The sequence below is a fragment of the Ahaetulla prasina genome, chromosome 3, assembly GCF_028640845.1.
Source record: "Ahaetulla prasina isolate Xishuangbanna chromosome 3, ASM2864084v1, whole genome shotgun sequence".
NCBI classification, from domain to species: domain Eukaryota; kingdom Metazoa; phylum Chordata; class Lepidosauria; order Squamata; family Colubridae; genus Ahaetulla; species Ahaetulla prasina.
In genome coordinates, this window is record NC_080541.1 from 201,334,018 (window position 1) to 201,355,980 (window position 21,963).

A 21,963-nucleotide genomic window follows, 5' to 3' on the forward strand; every position below is an offset into this window, starting at 1 on the left:
ACAGTCTCACATTTTTGATATTATCTCATCGTGGCAAAATTTATAGGCAGTTTAAGGAAAGTGTGAGATGTGAATCCTTAAATTTATTCCAGTACCAATTTCACTTTTATTTTCTAGACTTGGACACTGTTTGCTGTACTAGAGAATATTCTATATTATTGTCTTTTCTGTGTTCAAAGAAGGAAAGCACTAAATAAATATTTGCCATGGAATCTCCATTTTAATTTCCTTTTCAATTGATTGCCAAAATCAATCAGTGCTAAAGGATTAATAAAGAAGTGTTTGAATTAAGGTTTCAGTTACGGCTGACTAAACCTGTACCATAGAAATAGTATTGTGCAATTATTTATTTAAGGCAATATTTGATTAATTGATTGATTTATTGATTGATTGATTATATGCCATTAAGTAATTTTGACTCCTAGCAACAACAAATGTCCTTGATGATCTGTCCTTAACCTGTTCTTTCAAGTCTTCTAACGGTGCACTGATTGCCATTGTAATTTATTTAAGGCAACACTGCTAAAGAACAAATGCATTGTATGTATAACTTATATATTATGAAGTCCTTGATGTTCTCTGATCTTGGTTGCTTACTTGCAAATATTGAAGTAATTTCATTTTTCATAACCTATGGTTTGAATTAGTGCATTCAGAATATATGTGTTAATCATGAGAATGCATCTTCTACTTTTCTTCACTGTCTTGCAATTTTATGATTTGATGTAAGAATTCATGCTCTCCATGTTGAAAGTTCAACATACAGTCCTGGCATCGTCACTAAGGATTAAATCTTCCCCATTAGAAACATTGCTTAAAATAGTAGGCTAGATCTTACATAGTAGAATACAGTTTTCAACCCTGACTTTAATATTCTTTCAATTAGATTTGAATTCATAAAAAAATTAATTGCTTAATGAAGCTAACAGTTACATTGGTTCACCTATCTTCTGCATTGCTTTTACCGTGACATAGTTTATATATATATGTATGTATGTATGTATGTATGTATGTATGTATGTATGTATGGTTGAAATTCATTTTTTTTTACTACCGGTTCTGTGGGCGTGGCTTGGTGGGCATGGTGTGGCTTGGTGGGTGTGGCAGGGAAAGGATACTGAAAAATCTCATTCCCATCCCACTCCAGGGGAAGGATACTGCAAAATCCCCATTCCCTCCCCACTCCTGGGGGAACGATATTGCAAAATCTCCATTTCCACCTCACTCTGGGGCCAGCCAGATGTGGTATTTGCCAGTTCTCCAAACTGCTCAAAATTTCTGCTAGCGGTTCTCCAGAACCTGTCAGAACCAGGTGGATTTCACCCCTGAGATAGATAGATAGATAGATAGATAGATAGATAGATAGATAGATAGATAGATAGATAGATAGATAGACAGACAGACAGACAGACAGACAGACAGACAGACAGATATTCCCTTGTAATTAATTGCAATCAGGTAGAAACCATCTTTGAAAATGTTGATCCCTTCCTTTTTAATGCTTTCAACTATGACTCTTCTCTACCTTGTCAGTTATAGCTGTGGTTTTAGGATTAAATGTAAACTGATGCTGATCTAATTAAAACTAATATTTATTAGAGGACCTGTTGTTTTTGAGGCTGCCTTCTGACATGACACTCTGCATGGGGATATTTTTATAAAGTGTTCATTAATTTCATCCAATATGAAGCACAGAGCTAAAATGCTCACTGTTATTTGCTTTGTAGAGTACATTATGATTTATATTGATATATTGATCATCAATTGTGTTGTAAATGTTGTACCTTGATGAAGGTATCTTTTCTTTTATGTACACTGAGAGCATATGCACCAAGACAAATTCCTTGTGTGTCCAATCACACTTGGCCAATAAAAAATTCTATTTTATTCTATTCTATTATCTTGATCCATCTGCATTTGTTTCAAAGATCTATGTGCAACTTATTTGCAGGACTAGTCTCTCCCACATGAATCTTCCATACAGCATGATTTCATGCCGAACACATGAATTACATCTTATTCATGTAAGAAGGCCCACAGGACATAGTTCACTTTGTGAAATGGCATTATATATATATTGAGACACATATTGAGGCATGAAAACAAATCTCCACCCAGTTAGAATCCTTCCTTTATAGAAGACCATACCTGGAGTACTGTTTACAACTCTAAGCAACATATTTCCAAAAAAAGGACGGCAACAAAGATGATACAGGGACTTTAGGAAGAGAAGATTGAAGTAGACATGATAACCATGCTTGGATCCATAAAGAAAAGCTATAGCGAAGCTGCCTGAGAACTATTTTCCATGCCCACAGAAACTAGAACCAGAACAAAGGATTTAAATCCTAGATTTTTAAAAAATATAAGGAAAACTTTCCTAACGGCAGAACAAAGTATCTATGGGGGTTTTGGATTCTATATTTCTCGAAGTTTTTAAGAAGAGGCTCTCTTGGATGGTTATCCTATACTCCACCGGGGATTAATCAGACTACTATAGATGACCTTTGTGATTTCTTCCAATATGACAGTTCTATTCTAGTTGGGCTGAGCCTGTATGTGATATATCAATACATGTCTAAAATTCCCTCATAGGCTTACAGACATCAATTTTAGCCATGAAGCACAAACTGTAGCTAATTCCCATATCCTTGCAATCTTTTGCATATTCAGTCTATATGAAGACGTTCTTCAGAATTCTTTTATGACTATCTTTCATGTATTGCTGCCTTTAGAACTCTGGTTGCAGTGAAGAGAAGAAGGTTTATATCGCTGCTGTTCTTTCAAACTTGGAACTAACTCTGATAGAAATTCAGTAGTCTTTTGTTGTTGTTTTGTTTTTTCAGCAGATTATGTTTGTTTTATTGACTCTATGGGATGCTTGCATCCTCCTACCATGGTTAGATATTGTACTGAAATGATTTATTTAGGCACCTTAGGAATAAACTGCTGAACTAGACCTTTGGACTCATTCAGCACAATTTTTACGATGCTTTCATGACTGTGTTTGAGAGTATATGTCTGAGCGAAGCTTTATTGTTTTAATTATAATTATTTTGAGAAGGGTGTTGATGTGGCCAGAAAGTGGAATATAAATGTTTAGATGAAATACAAGAGCCCTAATGTGTAAGAGGGATCAGGGATTATTGCAAACAAAGAAAAGATAATTTTTTCCACACTATCCTATAACATTTACCCAGCCTACAATGTGCTGACTAGTCCACAGGATACTGATAGTGCAAATGTCTCATATATCCCACATTGAGTAGTATTTAAAGGCTTTCTTGTTTTCTAATTTACCACTGGCTTGTTTTGCTTGCTGAAGCTAAGATAGCCTTCTTTAGAATAGCTCAGCATAGAAATTCAACTCAAATTAAGAAAAAAAAAGGGGATAGAACTCTAAATAGGATGTAAATTTAGTATAAATGTATAGAACATAGGTGAATATTAATAGGAGGATATAAAAATGGTCACAGTCATGTGTAAGTGATGAATAAGATTTCTTAAACTGTAAAAACTTAATAAAAAAACAAAATATAGAATAACTCAACAGTCTGTCACTGCAAGAAGAGGAGAGACATACATACTCCTGTTTGATAAGGGGAAGTAAAAAGAAACCCATTGTTCAAGGACACTTTGTTACTGTATTCCTTCCCTTTCAGGTTTTATTTGAACTCCTGAAACAAAATGTTTTCTTGCTGCTTCCCTAGAGATTGTGTGAGCCTGTTTCTCATTTACTCCACTCAAAAAGGCAACTTGAGTGGCTGAAGAGCTTGCTGCTGTTTGTTACACATCTACTTGTGACACCATTTTTTTAAAAAATTTGAATTTATATCCCGCCCTTCTCCGAAGACTCAGGGCGGCTTAAACAGTGTTAAGCAATAGTCTTCATCCATTTGTATACTATATACAAAGTCAACTTATTGCCCCCCAACAATCTGGGTCCTCATTTTACCTACCTTATAAAGGATGGAAGGCTGAGTCAACCTTGGGCCTGGTGGGACTTGAACTTGCAGTAATTGCAAGCAGCTGTGTTAATAACAGACAGACTTAGTCTGCTGAGCCACCAGAGGCCCTGTTTCTGTTCTTAGCACATACAGGTGTGCCAAACACTAGAACAGCAGTCACCAACTGGTGTTTCGTGGACCACTGGTGGTCCGTGAGAAAATTTTGGTGGTCCGCAGAAAAATTATTTACATTTTTTATATTGCACTAAATCAGGGATCCTCAGACTATGGCCCCTAGGCCAGATATGTGCAATGAACGCTTGTGTTGCTGCAGAGTCTTTCCCTTTGGGGTCTTTTTGTGCGGGGCAGAGGGGGGCAGAAATTCCAACTTGGGGTCTGCTTCAGCCTCCTGGTGCATGGCTTTGGTCGAAGGCTGGAGGGAAGCACCGCTGGTGGCGAAGAGCCGGAGGGCCTTATTCCAGTAGAACTGCATCATAGCCTAGAACTGGCTGACTATCTCAGCCTACTGAGCCTCCAGGTGTCAGTATCTGGCCTTACACTCCCTGTAGGTCTTCCCTCTGCTTGGAAAGCCTATGCTCGTAGTCCTTAGTGAGGTGCTTCTGCTGATTCTCCTTCTTGGTCAGATCCAGTTTGAACTGAGCCAGCTGTTTTGCCAACTTTTTCTTGTGGCGGCTGTTTAGCTCAAACAACTACTTCCTGTTGGGGCCCTAAGGAGCCTAGGCAGGCAGGCAAGGAGTGGCTGGGAGGGGAGGGGCGAGTAGAGGCCGGCAAGGTATTCCTCAAGGTGAATGACACCAAGTTGGCCATGCCCACCCAGTCACATGACCTAGCCATACCCACCCAGCCAGTCATTAGACAGATCTTATTAGTGGTCCGTGGGATTTAAAATTATGAATTTAGTGGTCCCCAAGGTCCGAAAGGTTGGTAACTCCTGCACTAGAATGTTCATCTGAAGCCCCCATCCATTTGGATTAGATAAAAGCAATATGAATTATCCAGACTGTGGGAAGGTGTCTTTTATACTAGTACAAAGGGTAAATAGAGAATCTAGAAAACCCTATGTTTATTAAAATAGATTATCTCAACATGATTTGAACCCATTCTTCCCAGGTTTGTCATGTCAACTAAATTGTCATTTAAAATAAATTGTCAGTAGATTTTGATGCTCTCTTTTGGTTATGTTTAAAGTTCCCTCCAACTTTCTCACACTGGGCTACCTTAAAGTAATGGTAGATCCAACCTTGGATTGCAGAATATAAGGGGTATAAACTCCTGTAGACTTCGTTGCTCACCTTTGGTTATTTATGTCTAACCTGCCTTCCAGTCTTCTTACATATATAACAGTTTTGTTCCCAAGAAAACACATGATCACATCTATGTAGTGGAACTTGACTTCAGGGGGGCCTTCTCTATATAACTAGAAATGTTTCCTCTCTCTAGATCTATAATGGCCGTTAGTCGCTGTAGAAACCCAGTTCAGTTTTTAAATGGCATTTCCAAGAACTTTAAAGGATAATTGGCTGAGATATGCTGGTTTAGAAAAAATCTGACAAGGTGGTCCAGGGCTTCCTAACAATAAGGAGGAAAATTCTTTTGAAAATTGCCTGGGAAGACGGGAGAATAGAAATACATTTAATTGTCTAACTTATATGACATCAGCAACAACAAGAGCTAATCTCTTTTAAGGAGTAAAGCAGTAAACAAAAAGCCAGTTCTAACAGATTATTTGCTCCATTTATTACGTTAGGTAATCAGGCAACTCAGTGCCCACAGATTTCCTAAAAGACCAATTTTAGGAAAAAAATATGGTGATGCGGCATTTCCACAATTAAGATAATGATTTTCGCTCTCATTCTTTTCTGATCATTGGTGCTTGCTTTATATAATAAATAGTCTCCAGGAATAAGAGGAAGCTACTGCAATTTTCTTTTTTTGACTGCATATAACTGTATCTTTGATTCAGCTTCTCTCAATTTTCAGGTCAATGTCTAATGAACAGAAGTATGAAATTCACAGCAATTATAAGCAGTATTCTTGGTATTGGACATCTGTTAGTGCAGGGGTCTCCAACCTTAGTAACTTTAAGGTTTGTGGAACTCCCAGAGTTCCTCAGCCAGAAAAGCCATTATATTCCCTCTCTCTGGTGATGGCATTTTGAATTCACTTACTGTATATGTTGAAAACTCACTTTCTCCACTTCTATTTGGCCAAATTATTGGGGCTTCTGACAATTAAATGCCCATCCACTACAGTTGAGCTAGTAGATTTTTAAACCATTGTAGTTTTTTTTAAATATATAAATAATTTTTATTTCCATTTTCCAACATCATATTTATGTACAAACTATTATCCATCATTAATCATTAATTTTTATTTATTACTGATTCAGGCCTGCCCGATTGCCACTTCCTTTCTTCACAACCTCCCTCTCTACCCTCTACTACTTTCACATCCTTCATCTCCTTCACTTTACTACTTCCTCTCCTCCTTCTCCACTCCTCCCTTTTTACCCTATCTAACCTTCTTATTCCCCTCCTCCTTCTCTACTCTTTCCTACCTACTTTCTTCCCTCCTTCTACTTCTCTCTCCTTTTCTTTCTGAAATGGCAGTCGAGCATCCCCAATATCATTTTAAATTTTAATTTCCTATCTTCAAAAATTACTGTACATTAATAATCAATCCATGTATTATTTTCCCCCCCTTCCCCCCCCCTCCCCCTTCCCCCCCCCCAGACTTCCCAGAGCAAATACCGGGTATTATGACCAACAATCACAAGCTAAAGTATACAAAATATACATAACCTCCCACCTTTAAAAATTTAAAGCTTTAGATCCCCACAATAAAAATAAAGAGATAGGAAAGAATAATAAAAAGAAAAAAAGAAAAGAAGCAATACCAACTTCACATATTACTTCTTACAGTCCATTTTTAAAATTAATCCATCTTCTCAAATTCAACTTTTTTTTTCCACTTGTATATTCCTTCAAATTTCATAAATCCATTTCTCAAATTACAGTCCATCTTCTCGAACTCAAATTTTCATCACTTATATATTTCTTCAATTGCCATAACATTTAATGTCCGTTCTTCTTACAGTCCATTTTAAAAATTAGTCCATCTTCTAAAATTCAATTTTTTTTCACCCACTTGTATATTCCTTCAAATTTCATAAGTCCATTTCTTAAATTACAATCCAGCTTCTCAAATTCAAATTTTCATCACTTATATATTTCTTCAATTGTCATAACATTTAATATCCAATCTTCCAATACTACTCCATCAATCAAATATCATTTCGAATAAAATCTCTCAAATATAATATTTCCAGCTTAACTTCATAACTTTTACTATCTATAAACGTGTCAATTAAAACAAATAATCATTTAAACTACATCCACAATATAACAGTAAACAGTTAAAATCATTACATCCACATTATCTAAATTCATAAATTTCACTTTCCATCCTTCACAATTAAATAATATCATCCCATAGATTTATACCATATAACTAGCAAATAATAAAAATCCTATAATTTATATCCTAAACAAATCAATTCTAAAATTAACCATAATCATCATATTCACATCTTAAACATTCCTCCCCTCTCCCAGTCTATTTTCCATCATTTCCAAACCAATTAACTTAACATCTAACAACAAAGGATTCCCACTCTTTAAAACATTAATATAAAAATGTCTCGCTTTCATAACTGAATTAAGAAAATACTTTCTGCCTCTAAAATTCACTGACAAACCCATTGGAACTTCCCATCTAAAATATATCTGATGTTTCTTAAACTCATCCACTAAAAAAGCAAATTCTCTTCTCTTTCTTAACATTTTAGGAGGAATTTCCTTCATCATTTTTATATCTTGTCCCAATATTTGAAATTTATTTTTATAAAAGGCTTGCAAAATTTCATACCTAACCTTTTTAGTTGTAAAATAAATAACCACATCCCTCGGTACTCTATTTTGTCTTGCCCACCAAGAATTAACACGATAAATTCTTTCAATATTAATCTCAAAATCTTCCGGCTCCACACCCTTTATCTGAGCAAAGGCTTGCGTAAAATCTCTTTAAATTTTCCTTCCTATTTTGCTTCAAACCCTCACCCTTATAGCATATTCCATTAATCTATATTGTAATATTACTCTTTCTTCATCTGCCCTATCTACCTTTGCCTGTATATCTTCCATCTTATTATCTAAGTTCCAATTGTTTTGATTTTTTTGAATTTCCTCTATTTTCCTTTGCAACTCTAAATTAGCTTTATTAATTTCTGCAAGATCATCTTCCATCTGAATACAAGAGCTTAATATTTGCGCAATTGCATCCTTTACCATTTTCATTTCCCTCTTCTGCTCTTCCACCACTTCCTTAAAATCCAACATCTCTTTCTCTATTTCATCAAATTTTTGATCTATTTCTAAAAAATGACTCTCCAAAAACTCCTGTAAAGAATTTCTTAATTCCTTTTTGATTTCTTCTTTTAATTTTTGAATCTGAACTGAAGAAATTTCAAAGTTTTAATGATTTTTGGCACTATTTGCTTAGAAGCCATTTTTTAAAAATATAACTTAATAACGGACCAAAAAAAAAAAATTCAAAAAGAAAAATTCAAAAAACTTTTCTTCTAAATCACTATAATCCCAAAGAAGAAGAAAAAATATAAATCATAAAATTCTCGTTTCTTCCATTTAGTCAGTATCTTCCTATATATCTTCTATTTCGACACTAGCTGTTAGTAAGCATTTCTTTAACTTTCGTTTCCAGTACACACATTCCACAAAACCGCCATTTGCTTTCTTCTCTCCTATCTTCGCAACAAATATATCCTCAGGGGCTTGCAGTCTTCTTACAAACAAGTGCTAGAACTCCAGTTTCTGCTCCGTCCACATTACAATCCATCATAAATCAATTCCTGCCGTGGAAATTGGACGCTTCGTTTCGTTTGCCATAAAGGCAGATGCCTCCCCCAGCCAGGAGCTTATCAGGTTATGGAAGGAGAACTCCCCGCAAGCCTCAGAAGCTTCTGTGGTTATATTTGGGTGTCTCAACTTCAGTCTGAATGCTCATCTCTCCCTCTTTGCCTGAGGGAAGAGATTTCCATGGACCAGATTTATGATGTCCTGACAGCTCTACAGACTAGGGAGTTAGCAGCCTAATCAAAGCTGCTTCTCAACGAAGCGGAGCCATACCGGAAGTCCCAAACCATTGTAGTTTTGATGCCATCTAGAAGTAATTTTGTAGTTTATAACTGGTGTATAGTTATCTTCCCAACCAACCAAAACCACAGAATTATAATTTGAACTTCTCTTACTTAGGTCTCCTTCCACTTCATTTTAAATCCAGCAGCAAGCCTGTATATGTTCCCTAATTCTTGCTGCACTTTTCCAGTAGCACCCTTTTTTTAAAAAAAAAAGATGAATGACTACTGGGCTAGAAATTTCTTTTCTCTTTCAATTTGGTGGGATTAAAAAAGGCTTGCTGGGTGGAATATTCACAAGAATGGCACAGGATTTTGTCACCTACTTTAGTTATCTAGAGACATGAAATATGGGAATATTCCAGGGGTGAAATCCAGCAGGTTCTGACAGGTTCTGGAGAACCGGTAGTGGAAATTTTGAGTACCAGCAAATTTTGGAGAACCAGCAAATACCACCTCTGGCTGGCCCAAGATTGGGATGGGAATGGAGATTTTGCAATATCCTTCCCCCAGGAGTGGGGAGGGAATTGGGGATTTTGCAGTATTCTTCCCCTACCACACCCACCAAGCCACGCCCACCAAGCCACACCATGCCCACCAAGCCATGCTCACAGAAATGGTAGTAAAAAAATTTGGATTTCACCACTGGAATATTCTCTTTCCATGTAGCATCATTTTCCCAAGGTCATGGCTGGAATCTTACTGAATCTCTAAGGCAGGGGTCTCCAAACTTGGCAACTTTAAGACTTGTGGACTTCAACTCTCAGAATTCCTCAGCCAGCTTTGCTTTGCTGGCTGAGGAATTCTGGGAGTTGAAGTCCACAAGTCTTAATGTTGCCAAGTTTGGAGACCCCCTGCTCTAAGGCAAGATCCTTTCAATTAAAGTTGCTATGATTGAACTTGAAACTCTTTACACAGAAAATCAGGGTAATCTTACTAAGTTCAAGGCCTTTGTTGCTACAAAAATGTCATAATGTAAGCCCTAGTAAGTAGCCTGTCAGTGAGGAGGATCTTCAACCTGCTTTTATTATCTTTTTTTGAGATATGGATCAATAGCTATTTCAGGGGATTGGGGGAATTTAAGAAGCTGAATACTAAGTTCTTGGTCTGGCATTGCATAGCGGTGCTTGGCATGCAAGATCTTAGAAGAGCATTAAAAATAGATTTGAAAAGAGGTTACAAACTCCACATAGTGGAGAAAAGAAAAGAAAAGAAATTAATGATATGTTGGACTAAACTTAGCTGTGCAAAAAATGCTTTCCACCTGCTAATGTGTCACATTTGGCACATTGAAGGGGAATTGCTTCCACTTGGGATTTCTTCAAAGCCATTCTCTGCTGCAGGCAATTTCTTTCATTAGGCTCTTTGAAGACTGTGACTTTCCAAAACAAGAGTTTAAAAGCAGGTCAAGAATACAGATAATTTATAAGGGAATGTATGGGAAAAAATATCATTAAATCCAGCAAAGACAACAAGGTGATCTGTTTGAATATCTAGCTGATTTATGGCACAGAACAAATGTGATGCTGAGAGACATTGAGCCAGGAGAATATTTACATATTAGAAATGTCAGGTTCAACTAGGAGCAGAACAGCAGGGTAACCAAGCTGGGATTAGCCACTAGGAAAGCATTAATGAATTGGGTGACCTAGTATTGTCATGAATAACTGCAACATCTGTGACAGTGTTCTTTCTGTCTAACTTTATTGTTGATGCTGCTGTTGCTTCTATTTGTACATGGTTGCATTTGTTCCTCATGCTTTGTTATTTAATAATTGTTAAATTCGATGATGGAAGAGACGGGCACAGCTCTTTCAGTAACAACAGCTCTTTATTAGTAGACCAGTACAACCCAACAGAGTGCTAGTCTAGCAGTGTCCACTTTTATAGAGGGCCGCCAGATGGCTTAACCAATGAGCTTTAAGTATTTTCCTGCCTTTTTGGAGGACCTGAGAGAAAACTATAGCTCACTCTTTATAGTACATAACAATATTTGTGTCACTTCCTGTAAAAAAGCCGCTCGAAATGGTTTACAAAACAAAGAAGAATACACTAAAAAAATGTAAACCATAAATAGAAATGGGAAAAACACTGGGGGGGAAAAAGTAACCTAACCTTCATATAGAGCAGAGGTCTCCAACCTCGGCAACTTTACGACTTGTGGACTTCAACTCCCAGAATTGAAGTCCACAAGTCTTAAAGTTGCCAAGGTTGGAGACCCCTGATAGAGAGAATGCCTAGGTAAACAGAGGGGTTTTCAGCAAAGGTCTAAAAGATGATGTAACAATAGGCCCCTCATGAATTTCAGGGATAAGATTATTTTGGAGCATAGCTGCCACTCAAAATTAGCCTTCCATGACAGTGAAAACTGTAAAAGCCCCCACCCCATATTATTTAGCTGTTCTTTCTGACAACAAGCAAACTTCCCAATTTGCGCACTGAAGAACTACATGATCTTGTCATGATTTATTCTTAGTTTATTGGCTCTCATCCATCTCATTGCTGTCTTCAGATTCTAGTTTGGAACATGTTGACATTCTTGATTCATGTTATATGGAGGAATATAGCATATCAGCATATTGATAACACCTGCCAGAGATCTTTTGCTATACATAATAAATATCATTGAAGACTAATAAGTGGTCTGTAGTGCTCCTGTCAATCACTTAATATTAACCTTCATGTTTATCCCTGCAACTAAGAGCAGAACTACTGGGCATTTTCATAACATCAGGTTTTTTTACTTGAATTCTTCAAAAGTAGTGTCAATCAATAGAGAATTCCCTTCTCTTCCAACATAGGGAAAAAGTAATCATTAGTGATAGCCCTGGGAAACAAAAATCTCCTAATCTCCCAGTCCATGCCAAAGGGAAATAAAACATACTGCTTGTGCCCACACCATGCTCCCATGTCAATATTTCAGATGGCATGCATTTATCTGCCAAAAAAAATCTGATCATTTTAAAACTCTAGAACTGGGAGGTAGGAGGAGGCAAATGAGAAAATGATTTACTCACAAGCTTCAAAGAGCCTAGCTTTTAAAACAAAATGTGAGCTGTATTACAATTTTAAATAACAAAAGGCTAATCCAGAAATAAATCAGCTCAGCAAGCCATCACAATCGATGTCGTGTGATCAAAAAGAATCAGAGATTATTGCAAATTTGCAGATTCCGTAAATGCACTTAGTCTTTTTTATGTCTCCTGGTTAGCATAGTAGATCTACCCACATTCATCCTCAAAATACCATTTTTGAAGGTGGTCTGATCCAAGGTTTCAGCTGGTAATTTTAAAAGTAAGGGATAGCTTGAAGCTATCTAATTCAAATGAAACTACAAGGCTGCTTTCACTAGCCTGATTTTCCATGGAATCAGGGTTGATTCCTGGTGACTCCATGGACTAATACCTAAATTTTTCTTAGTAAGAATTTCAGAAATGGTTTGCCTTGCCTCCTTCCTAGGTGTGAGAGGGTGTCTGGCTGTCCAGGTCACCCAATTAGCTTCATGCCTAAAGTTGACTTAGAAGTTATCATTTCCTAGTTTCTAGCCTGGTACTTTAACCACTACGTCAAACTGGCTCTCCAAATATTTATATGCACCTATAAATCAGTCCCTATAAACCTAGATTATACCACATTAGAATACATTTTAGTAATAGTAGTAGTGTTCTGTGATCCCAGCCATGGGAAACTGTGTCCTTTATCTTTTGTTGTTGTTGTTAGTTGCAAAGTTATGTCCGACGCATCGCAACCCCATGGACGACGTTCCTCCAGGCCTTCCTGTCCTCTACCATCCTCTGGAGTCCATTTAAGTTCATGCCTTCTGCTTCTGTCGTCCCCTTCTTCTTTTGTCCTCAATTTTTCCCAGCATTAGGCTCTTCTCCAGTGAGTCCTTCCTTCTCATTAGGTGGCCACAGTATTTGAGTTTCATCTTCAGGATCTGGCCTTCTAAAGAGCAGTCAGAGTTGATCTCCTCTAGGACAGACCCGTTTGATCGCCTTGCAGTCCAAGGGACACGCAGGAGTCTTCTCCAGCACCATAGTTCAAAGGCACCAATACTTTGGCGCTCAGCCTTTCTCATTGTCCAACTTTCACAGCCATACATTGCAACTGAGAAAACTATAGCCTTGACTATATGAACTTTTGTTGGCAGGGTAATGTCTCTGCTTTTTAGTATGTTGTGTAGATTTGCCATAGCTTTCCTCCCCAGTAGCAAGCGTCTTTTATAAGTGAGCAGCAATACTTGGAGGTAACTTCTCATGTCATTCTTGATTCCTTGCAAATCTACAAAAAAGTCCCCAGTGCTTGTCTGAGGGTAATGTGGGCTTACTTTTCCTTCACACCCTCCTTTTCTTGCTGATAGATTTTTTTCCATTACAATAATCCAGTAACCCTTTCTGCCCTCTGCTGACCTTGTTCAAACCTGATGATACAGCACATATTGGTTCATCAGATGCTCCTCAGGGCAAGTTTTTCCATCAGTATAAAGTTTTTGAGGAGGACTTTTCCTAAAGCCATCGGATCTAATTTTCTAAAAATCATTAACATGCTGCTGGAATGAGTACATCATTAATTATACTGACTAGAAGGCAAAAATGATAGAAGGCAAGAGATTGGCGGGATTTAAAAGAGGTGGCTCACTGAGTTTAGCTTTTTTTTTTTTGTTCCTTGCTTGCATATGTAAAGATTAGAGAGCCAAGCGCAAAGGACAAAGCCATTGTTAAATAAAGAATGCAGAGGTTTCTTCAGGTCTGGTAGAATTAATAGAACGGTGAACTTAATATTTTATGTAGTAGAGAATAGGTAGAGCCCCTCCCCCTCAATTTCCTTCTTCCCTGATTTATCTTCTCTGGAATGTACAATAAGCAATTTGTCTTAATCCTTTGGGTTGGGTTTTGGTTTTTTTGGGGTGGGGAGGGTCAAGTTGCACAGGAACCTGTTTATGATTTAGTTAAGTGCATCAAGTCAGTGTTGACCTCCAGTGACTGCATAGATAAATCCCATCTCAGCCTGTCTCTAGTAATAATCTGGACCTTCTGGAGTTTCTTTTAAGGATATTCCTGTAGTGTCGCTCCTTCACTTTGTCTCTTTAACTTCCCTTTATTTCCAGTTTCCTCAACCTAAACATGTACCTAAACATACACACACACACACACACACACACACACACACACACACATATGCCATATATATATATATGCCATTAAGCATTTGCATCTTAGGCAGAGGTGCTATCCAGCAGGTTCTGACCAGTTCTGGAGAACCGGTAGCGGAAATTTTGAGTAATTCGGAGAACTGGTAAATACCACCTCTGGCTGGCCCTGCCTCCCGAGTCCCAGCTGATCGGGAGGAAATGGAGATTTTGCAGTAACCTTCCTCTGGAGTGGGGAGGGAATGGAGATTTTACAGTATCCTTCCCCTGCCATGCCCACCAAGCCATGCCACGCCCACCAAGCCACGCCCACAGAACCAGTAGTAAAAAAAACCTGAATCCCACCACTGATGTTAGGTTCAAAGTATAGTAGTTTGGAAGCTTTTCCCTACTGCTGATGCCCATCCATCATTCAAATGGCAAGAAACCTTGCCAGCCTAACATTGCCTCACAATTGCCAATCCTGCCATTCTGCTCCTATTCCAATTCATTGTTAGCCCAAGACTGATACATTCTTCCAGCTTTGCTTCTGCATGTCACCCACATCTGGGAGAAATATCTGCAGCAGAAATAGGGTAGGTCTAGCAGCTAGTCTATCTATTTCACCATCAAGTATAATTGTGATCTAGCAATATACAATTTGTTTTATTTTTCAGAAACAAAGAAATGCATTAAAGATGCATATGTATTATCTGCAGAGAAGTCGAAAGGCCTTATGGTTTTGTGAATGTCCCTGTCCTTAATATGGACAAGTACTAAAACCTTGAGTCAGTCCTGGAATTCACTTCTAAGCTGCATTTGGAACATTCATAATATCATTCTGCTCCATTACACAGTCTTTTCCAACATGATATCTGTATGATATACTGATACTTCAACACTCCCAGAACTCCCAGCCAGTTTGAGAAAGGTCACATCACAGCAGCAGCATTTTGTATGTCATTATCATCTCCTTTTAATGACCCCATATTCCCTTGCAGGATGGAGTCTGAGCAACTGAATGGAGCTAAGTGTTTACTGGCTGGATGCCCTTCCTGTTGCCAATGTGGAGTTAAATTCGACAGATATAGTCTCATCATGCCCAGAGATAAATATCTGCCTCTACCTAGGATTGAACTCACAGCCTCCTGATTGCGAGGCAAGAACTCCACCTCTAGGCCACCGCATCACTCATTTTTTATGTCATTATAAAATGATTAAATCATATCCTAATTAATAATGAAAAAAGTTTTGCTCAGGGCTTCTTTTGCTAATGAATAAACCCAGATCTACACACTTGTAGAATAAACGAGAAGGGACATTTTGGATTAATGTATCCAGATAAAAAAATGGAGGATTCTAAAACCTCTGATTATAGAATAGAATAGAATAGAATAGAATAGAATAGAATAGAATAGAATAGAATAGAATAGAATAGAATAGAATAGAATAGAATAGAATTTATTGGCCAAGTGTGATTGGACACACAAGGAATTTGTTTTGGTGCATATGCTCTCTGTGTACATAAAAGAAAAGAAAAAGAAAGAAAAAAAATACCTTCATCAAAGGTACAACATTTACAACACAAATGATGGTCTTAGGTTGCAATTTAACCCTTAGTGATAGCAACAAAAAGTTACAGTCATACAGTCATAAGTGGAAAGAGATTGGTGATGAAAACGATGAGAAGATTAATAGTAGTGTAGATTTAGTAAATAGTTTGACATTGTTGAGGGGATTATTTGTTTAGCAGAGTGATGGCCTTCGGGGAAAAACTGTTCTTGTGTCTAGTTGTTCTGGTGTACAATGCTCTATAGCGTCGTTTTGATGGTAGGAGATGAAACAGTTTATGTCCAGGATGTGAGGGATCTGTGAATATTTTCACAGCCCTCTTCTTGATTCGTGCAGTATACAGGTCTTCAATGGAAAGCAGGTTGGTAGCAATTATTTTTTCTGCAGTTCTAATGATCCTCTGAAGTCTGTGTCTTTCTTGTCGGGTTGCAGAACCAAACCAGACAGTTATAGAGATGCAAATGACAGACTCAATAATTCCTCTGTAGAACTGGATCAGTAGCTCCTTGGGCAGTTTGAGAAAGAACAGTCTTTGTTGTCCTTTTTTGATGATGTTTTTGATGTTAACTGTCATTTTAGATCTCGTGATATGATAGAACCTAGAAATTTGAAGGTTTCTACTGTTGATACTGTGTTGTCAAGTATTGTGAGGGGTGGAAGTATGGAAGGGTTTCTTCTAAAGTCTACCACCATTTCTACAGTTTTGAGTGTGTTCAGTTCCAGATTGTTTCGGTCGCGCCATAAGGCTAGTCATTCGACCTCACGTCTATATGCAGATTCGTCATTGTCTCGAATGAGACCAATCACTGTTGTGTCATCTGCAAACTTCAGTAGTTTAACACATGGATCGGTGGAGATGCAGTCATTGGTATACAGAGAGAAGAGAAGTGGGGAGAGCACAGAGCCTTGGGGGGGCCCTGTGCTAATTGTACAGGTATCTGAAGTGATCCCGCTTAGCTTTACCTGCTGCTTCCTGTTTGTTAGGAAGCTTGTGATCCACTTACAAGTTTGTTCAGGTACTTGTAGCTGGTTTAGCTTAGTTAGAAGAGTGTCTGGAATGACGGTATTGAATGCTGAACTAAAGTCTACAAAGAGGACCCTTACATAGGTCTTCGGAGATTCAGGATGTTGTAAGATGTAGTGCAGAGCCATATTAACAGCATCATCTGTTGATCTATTTGTTCGGTATGCAAATTCCAAGGGGTCTAACAGCAGATCCGTGATGGTTTTCAAGTAGGAAAGCACTAGCCTTTCAAAGGCTTTCATGACTACAGATGTTAAAGCAACTGGTCTGTAGTCATTCAGTTCCTTGATGGTGGGCTTCTTCGGCACTGGGATGATGGTAGAGCGTTTGAAGCAAGAAGGAACATAGCACATATCTAGTGATTTATTGAAGATATGGGTGAAGATGGGGGCCAATTGGTCAGCACAGACTTTTAAGCAAGAAGGAGTTATCTTGTCTGGGCCTGGAGCTTTTCTTGGCTTTTGTCTGTGAAATAGGTCCTGCACTGCCTTTTCTGTGATCACTAGAGGTTGTGAACCCAATGGGACGGGGTCAGTTGTAGGAGGCAATTATAATATAATTATTATTATTAATAATAATTATTAATAACAATAACAATAACAATAATAAATTAACTACTATCTAACAGCTGGTGAAATATACCAGCTACATGACTGTTAACTAAGTACAGTACGTAAATTTGCTCTTATAATCCACACATTTGGGTCTCTATATTCATACAATTTAGTGGAATGGAATTTTTCTTAACATGGTGTTGGAACAAACAAATTTTGCAGGAAATGCATTGTTATTAGCATTCTGTTGTGCAGACAGAGCCTATTTATTTTTGCACTGATGACTGAAGACAACACCTGGGTCAGTTCCTCATTAGTGATTTCCAGTTTCTTTTATGTCATCCAAACATCACTGTACTGACATAACAGTAATGAGGACAGGTTTTGTACTATCTCAGTGATGGTTAGATGATGCCATAAAGATGCTTTAGCTTTCTAACGAAGAAGAGCAGGAAGTGTAGCATAAGGCAAAAACAAATGGTGGAACAGGAAGTATCACTTTAAATTGCAAATAAAGATGATGTTATTCATGAAGGTTTCTTTACATAAATTCTGGAGCTCCTTAAACAGAACACTAGCATAATATGCTGGGATGAAATCTTTCAGCATCCCATTTTTTTTTTTAATTTACAAGGGATTTGGAGATAAAAGTTAAGATCTGTCCTCCCGTTTCTAAAAGGATTCCCACCAATTGATAGAAATGGTATAATTAATTTTTGGCTATTTTCTTCTGCAAGATGTATTCATCAGGCATCTGAAAAAGGAGCTTACTGCTATAAAATTCCCAATAAAAGCATACAAACACATTGAAAGCAAACATTACAATATCTGTCTGAGAATGCTAAAAATACGCAAACATGGAGATGATGTTTTCCCGAGGCCAATTTCTATAACATTAGAAATATTATACAATTCCAGTTTATTTTTTAAAAAGGGCCCAAAAAGGAAGTTACTGGCTTATAGTCTCTTCTAGATAATTGCTGCAAAAGTTAATAAAGACCACATTATCAAGGAAAAGTCAAGGACAGATCTTAAAGATCAATATGGCTTCTGCAAAGAAAGTCTGCAAACGTAATATTTAATAAAGTTCTATTTCATCAAGACTGTCATGTAGACTAAAGATTTTGCAGTTATTATTAATCTGGATTTTCAAAAGAGCATATGATTAAAATTCCTCCACAAAACCCCTACAGTTACCATGTAGCAGAAAAATGGAGGTCCTATAGTGTAGGGGTCTCCAATCTTGCCAATCCTCCAATCTTGCAATCCTCATGCTGGCTGAGGAACTCTGGGAGTTGAAGTCCACAAGTCATAAAGTTGGCAAGATTGGAGACCCCTGCTCTAGTGGTCAATATTTAGCTGAAGAACATATATAAGTGGAAGGATTAAAAAGTAATAACTCCTTCATGCTCTGTTAGAACTAGAAACTGTTAATTATTTCATATATGTAAATGACAAAAAGTGGTCCAGATTTGTTCAGGAAGATTAAAATGAAACTGAAGACTAAAGATGGTTTAAGAAGATTTCATCAAACTGATGGAACAGACATCCCTCTCAACCCTAGTTATGAGTAAAAAGGTCAAAGTAATGTTTTGTTTTCATTTACAATCCGATGAACAGAGTATAAATGTGAAATACCTATAACCTTATTTAATTAAATTAACTAGGAACCTGGAATTGGGTAATAAACAGCTGCTAAACCTTTGTTGTGCAGTTAATATTTTTAAACCAGGGGAATAAAAAGTGATATATTTTTTTCCTTACATATTCATTTTTAATCAAGAAGTTTTTTAAGGTGTTATATTGGGGATTGCTTGCTTTTTTCTTTGCTTTTACTTTTGCTGTTACTTCAGATTGTATTGGGGTCATTGGGAGAAGTCAGCTGCCCAAGAAATAGATCTTGACACTGTGGTTTATGACTTGATGATACTGTTTATTGGGTACGATTACTGTGCAAAACACAGCTTCCATGTTGGAAGTCCTTAAGACAGGAATTGAAAATGGAATGTCGTTATAAAAGTATATAGTGCAATGTTTAAAATACTATTTTAAACTGGTTGCTGCCTCTCAAACCATTGTATTATCTTATATTATGCAGCTGGAAAAGGCTGCATAATCAAAATGATGAAGAGAATGTGAGCAATGATTTGGGAGCAATGAGCCCAATTCTCCCGCCAAAAACATGATTTGACAGACATTTTACATTAGGGGGAAAAAAACACCCTTGGATAAGATGAGGGGTGATATTTGATTATAAAATTATATATTAATTGGGGTTTTTTCCCCCTCTCCAGTTGGGACAAAGAGGTGCCAAATTAAAATTAAGAAAATTATCAGCTTATTCCGTAGCAGATTCAGTATGTCACACCCTGTTATTTTAATTTCTGAACAGGATCTTTAAAAGAATAAAAAGCTTAGCTTTTTTTTTTAATATTCTGTAAGAGTAGATACATTTTCTCCCCAATATCCAGTACTTTCATTGATATAAATAACAAATAGCTGGTCTGTGCAATATTAGGTTTTTTCTAAAAATGTATACCTCAGAAAAGAGATTCATTAAAACATTAATTGCAAACTACTTGGCTCTGCAGGATAGATATTTCGTATTTTTCTGCAATATTGAGGAGAGGGGGAGAGGAGTACAGTTGAGAAAGGGCAAACATCTAAAAGATTGGTGTAGAAAATTATATTTTCCTCAAATTCTTTTACCAAGAAGAATTTGCCTGTAATTATCTGTACCTGCTCACACATATATACAGTACATTTCCTAAATTAGAAAGAGAAATTGACTGAGAAAGACATGTAACAATCTTTGTGAAAATCAGTGAGAATGGTATCTATAGAAATAGTTATTAATTCTATGCATATCTTCAGGTAATTGTCGACTATTTAATTATCAGGCCATTGTAAAGACTTGAAATAATAGTCAGTGCTAATCTACTGATTTTGCAGCTTGAATTTCAATGGAGTTCATCTGGCATCTGCTGGGCAGTTCAGTGATTTCTTGGGCAGCATGGGACCAGCACAGTTTGTGGGTCGCCAGACCTTGGCCACTACCTCCATGGGTAAGAAAAATTTTCTCTCTCTCTCTCTCTGAATTAAAGTATTCATTTAGCCCTATCTATCTCTGTGGTGCTTTAGAAAGAATCAGTTAGGTCAGGGCTGTCAAACTCAAGGCCCACTGGCTGAATCCGGCCCATGGGGTGCTTAGATCTGGCCTGCGGGGCCAGCCTGGAAATAGCAAAGGACTGACCTGTGGTGTCTCTGCTAGTGAAAATGGGGCACAGGGAGGGGGCTGCACACAGGCTCCCCGTGCCCCATTTTTGGCCTGGATGGCCTCCAGCACCCTGCTGGCCAAAATGGGGTGTGAGGAGACTGCACATGCCTCCCATGTGCCCCGTTTTGGCCAGCAGGGTACTGTAGGAGGCCATCCTTCCCGTTTGCTGTCTGTCTTCACCACCACCATCATGGGCGGCCCATGGATGACAACTACAATGCTGATCTTCCCTTGAAGAAACCCAGTTTGACACCCCTGGGTTTGTTGTTGTTAGTTGTGAAGTCATGTCCGACCCATCACGACCCCATGGACAACGTTCCTCCAGGCCTTCCTGTCCTCTACCATCCTCTGGAGTCCATTTAAACTCATGCCTACTGCTTCAGTGACTCCATCCAGCCACCTCATTCTCTGTCGTCCCCTTCTTCTTTTGCCCTCAATCTTTCCCAGCATTAGGCTCTTCTCCAGTGAGTCCTTCTTTCTCATTAGATGGCCAAAGTATTTCAGTTTCATCTTCAGGATCTGGTCTATCCCCTGGGTTAGATGAATCCATATCAAAGGGGTCAGAGAAAACAACTCGGAGAGATATGGACAAAAACAGGAAAGTAATAAGTCCTAATTTCAATGATACATACTTTGCCTTAGCAGTTAAAAGGGTACAGTGATTAAAAGGTTTTCCAATGTTCATAAGGAAGCAACCAGCAATTGAGATGGACAGATTAAGCTGAAAGAGAAGCAAATGAAAAGGTTTAAACTATATTCGCTTCAACTTAATGATTTGCAGCTGTAATCTTCTGTTCTCTGAATGCTGTAACTTTCTGTTTATTAATGCGGACCCATTTTCCTCCTAACTTGCCAACACTTTCTTATATATAGGATAGCTAAGGGATCAAGGCCATCCTTTTCTCTGTCATCACAGGCCCTATTAATGGGCACTGCATTGCAATCAGAACCTTGCTCATACTGTGTATGGATGCAAGGTGGCATAACCTCTGCCAAAATGCCAGGACCACCATCTTATAAATTTTGGCACTCTGACTCTATCCACACCATGGATATATCCCCAGGTGACCAATTTACACGGTAATCTGTGATCAGATTTTAGTTTAAAAAGAGCTATGTCCTACTTTGTAGAATTGTCTATTACCATACTTTAGACATTAAGAAATTTTGTTCTATAACAACATAGCCAATTATGCTATCAAGTTAGGGAGGGAAGAAGGAAGGAAAG

The 21,963-nt window shown here is 37.8% G+C and overlaps 1 protein-coding gene across 2 annotated transcripts in view; it reads left to right on the top strand.

Moving 5' to 3' along the window:
- Positions 1 to 21,963, top strand: part of RIMS4 (regulating synaptic membrane exocytosis 4) — a 131,521-nt gene that overhangs the window by 83,090 nt on the left and 26,468 nt on the right. For both annotated transcript variants that reach the window (XM_058178287.1, XM_058178288.1), the window contains exon 3: positions 20,411 to 20,523. In XM_058178287.1, the coding sequence (XP_058034270.1) occupies positions 20,411 to 20,523 (113 nt within the window). The remainder of the gene's footprint in view (positions 1 to 20,410; positions 20,524 to 21,963) is intronic.